Below are 3,150 nucleotides of genomic sequence, written 5' to 3'. Positions count from 1 at the left end.
TTATATTAATAATGTATAAAAATTAAATTCAAATTAAAATATAATAATATTATTTTATTTAAACATTAGATTCTATTTTTTTGAAATTACTAGACAATGAGATGTAGTGGCTTTCTATGTGCCTCCTAATCTCCTATCCGTCGGTTTGGTGTGTATATATAATTCTTTTGGGCCATTCATTATCTATATATTTCCATGACAAAGGAAAAAGTACCATTTAATAATTGATGCATAATTATAGAACAAGTATAGTGATAGTTAGTTATTTGAAAAAATCTAAATCAATGCCATCAAGAATAAATTGTTTGTGGCCTAATGATGAAGTACGACTTGAGAATACAAAGGACGGAAAAGATATAACATCTCACGTATAGTGTACGTCATGCATGTAAATGACATAAGACAATGATCGATGTTTAAGTTTATGTTGGTAAATGGAAGTACCTTCATATATTACATGGCATCGTGTATGCAACACATGTTAGCACATGCTTCCAATTTCATAAATTGGAAATGCAACGTCAAAGACATTCAATGTATTCAGCTCGTTTTCAACGAGGTCTAAATTTTAAAACATGCAGTGCACTTTTCTTCTTTCTCTATCTCTGATTTTTCTTTTTATTTATATATAAAAGTGATGTAGATAGACTTATATCCGCTCCAACTATCCTAGATTATATTTGGTAGGAAGAATTTAATTTTGATGTATTCCAGCTATATAACTCAAATGATATAATTTTTCTTGTATTCATTTAGAGGTTAAAATAGACGTAATTAGATTGTTGTGTAAAATATTTTACATTATCAGTATATTAAAATTATCTTCTATTAAGAATTATAATGAAATTAGGTGCGGAAGAATTTTCTTTGAGTTCATATAAGTTTTTTGTATTTTATTTTAAGGTTATAAAAGTTTTAATAGCATCTCATAAAATTATTTTTAAAAGTTTAAATTGANNNTATGATATAATTGTCACTTATATTTTAGATTAATAAATTAATTTAGCAAATATAAGAGCAGTATTATGATGATAGTGAAATTTTGAGAGAGGAAAAAGGAAATATGATTGTGATTATTTAAACCAAACACTACTTAATTATTAATTAGTAATCTGATACTAGTAGCTAGAATAGTTACCAGACCTTATACTTGTATCCAGAAAAGGAGGGGAGAAAATTACAAAAGACCAATTAAATATACGTGGTTATACAATATAATAAAGCAAATACATATACATAATCATATATAAACATACACAACAAAAATATTAATCAACTATATAGTCACTTGATAAGATCTTACAGCAGTTAAAAGGAGTTAAATTACTATACACATGACTAATTATAAAAAAATTTTAAACTCACATTCAATTGGAATATCGCTTGTATTGAATGGGAGTTTAAAATAATTTTATAGAATGTGTATAGAAATTAAACTCAATTAATCAGTTTGGGTTGTTGTTGTTGTTGCTGTTCGTCGTGAGGGATAAAGACAACACATTCTTCACATTTGACTGTTTGGTGTTGTCGACGACAACCATGATGATTTGTGTCACGTGACAGCGAACCACCATAACCAATTCCAACCAAACTTTTGGCTTTCAACGCCTCCATTTCCCAATCGGTGTTATACACAACAAGAAGGATGGAAACAACACAAGCCACCTGAGCCGATAGCAGTCCATAACACATTCCCACAAACCCTAATTCCCAAATAAACCCCAAAACAATTGCCACGGGTGCCCCAACCAAGTAGAAAGAATAGAAGTTGATTCCAGCTCCAACCCCAGGCCTAGCACTCCCTCTAAGGATTCCAACGCTTGTTGTTTGTGGACAATTTGCAATCTCACATAATCCAATTATGGGCAAAACCGTAATTGTAAGTTCCAACACTTCACTATCACTTGTGAAAACCCTACCCCATTCCTCTCTCCCTAGAGTGGTCCATAATAATCCCAACACTGAGGTTGCTAGTGCCATTCCTATGGCCACCATGGTGGACAAGCTCGCCCTTTCGGGTTGACCCGCGCCCAGTTCGTTTCCAACCCGAGTGGAAACGGACGCGCTCAGCGCCATCGGCAGAGTGTACATCAACGAAGTTGTCTGTATCACTATGCCGGCGGTTGCGAGAGCCACACGCGGGTTATAAAGATAACCCGCTAGAATGGTCATTAGCTCGTACCACCACCATTCCAAACACACGCCAAGACAACTTTGTATCGAAAATCTTATCAACATCCCCCATTCTTTGCGACTCAAAGTTGTTGGACAAGAATTATTGAAGATAGCATCACCATGGACAACCTTTTGAGATTGTGACAAGGGACAAAAAAGCGACAACGACGACGAATCTTTATTGTTGTTTGAGATATTTGTGTATACCATGTATGATAGAAGAAACAAAAGTGTGTTGAAATTTGCGACAAAAGCCGAAACCGCGATCCCGGGAACACCAAGGTTGAGTTTGAAGGTGAAGAAAGCGAGTACTGGAATATGTATGAGAATGGAGAAGAAAGTGGACCACATTAGAGGCCAAGTTGTACCTTTGCTACGTAGAAAAATACGTATAGGGTGAAGGAAGCTATTAGCAATGAGGTCAGGGATAGAATAGTAGCAATAGACGCTTGCAATTCGTGTTATTTCAGAATCTTGATGGAGGCAAAGCATCAAAGGTTCAAGCTTTAGCCACAAGATTGAAATGGGTAGGGATGCTAGGAGTAGCATTAGGATGGTTCGTTTCAATGTGATGGAGACCAAGGAGAAGTTTCTAGAACCGAAGGCTTGGGTGCAAAGCGGCTCCATGCCTATGGCTAGGCCCGAGAGCACGGAGTAGCCGGTGATATTAGTGAAGCCGATGGCTAAAGCACCACCGGCTAACTCGAGGCTCCCGAGCCTTCCCATGCATACAACCATGATCATGTTCTTGAGGTATCCCACTAAGCTCATGGCTGCTATTGGGAAACCTATGTCTGCCATTCTCTTTACCTCATCCACTACCTGCTCATGATCAAGAAAAAAAAAATAAACATAATTAACTTTAATTTTTAAACACTTAAATTCTTATAATTTAAATACTTATTCTACTGTCCTTATTGGACTTTAATAATTGTGACGTCATTTTGTTATTTGATATAATCATGTTTGAGAGTC

The 3,150-nt window shown here is 35.4% G+C and overlaps 1 protein-coding gene across 1 annotated transcript in view; it reads right to left on the bottom strand.

Moving 5' to 3' along the window:
* The window catches only part of LOC107637639 (protein DETOXIFICATION 55), a 2,527-nt gene continuing 807 nt past the window's right edge, over positions 1,431-3,150 (bottom strand). The window contains exon 2 of the mRNA XM_016341025.2: positions 1,431-2,997. Within this exon, the coding sequence (XP_016196511.1) occupies positions 1,438-2,997 (1,560 nt within the window). The 3' untranslated portion in view covers positions 1,431-1,437. The remainder of the gene's footprint in view (positions 2,998-3,150) is intronic.

Source organism: Arachis ipaensis, chromosome B04, assembly GCF_000816755.2.
Source record: "Arachis ipaensis cultivar K30076 chromosome B04, Araip1.1, whole genome shotgun sequence".
Taxonomy (NCBI): domain Eukaryota; kingdom Viridiplantae; phylum Streptophyta; class Magnoliopsida; order Fabales; family Fabaceae; genus Arachis; species Arachis ipaensis.
The sequence above is the reverse complement of the archived record's forward strand: the minus strand, read 5'-3'. Positions and strand labels throughout refer to the sequence as shown.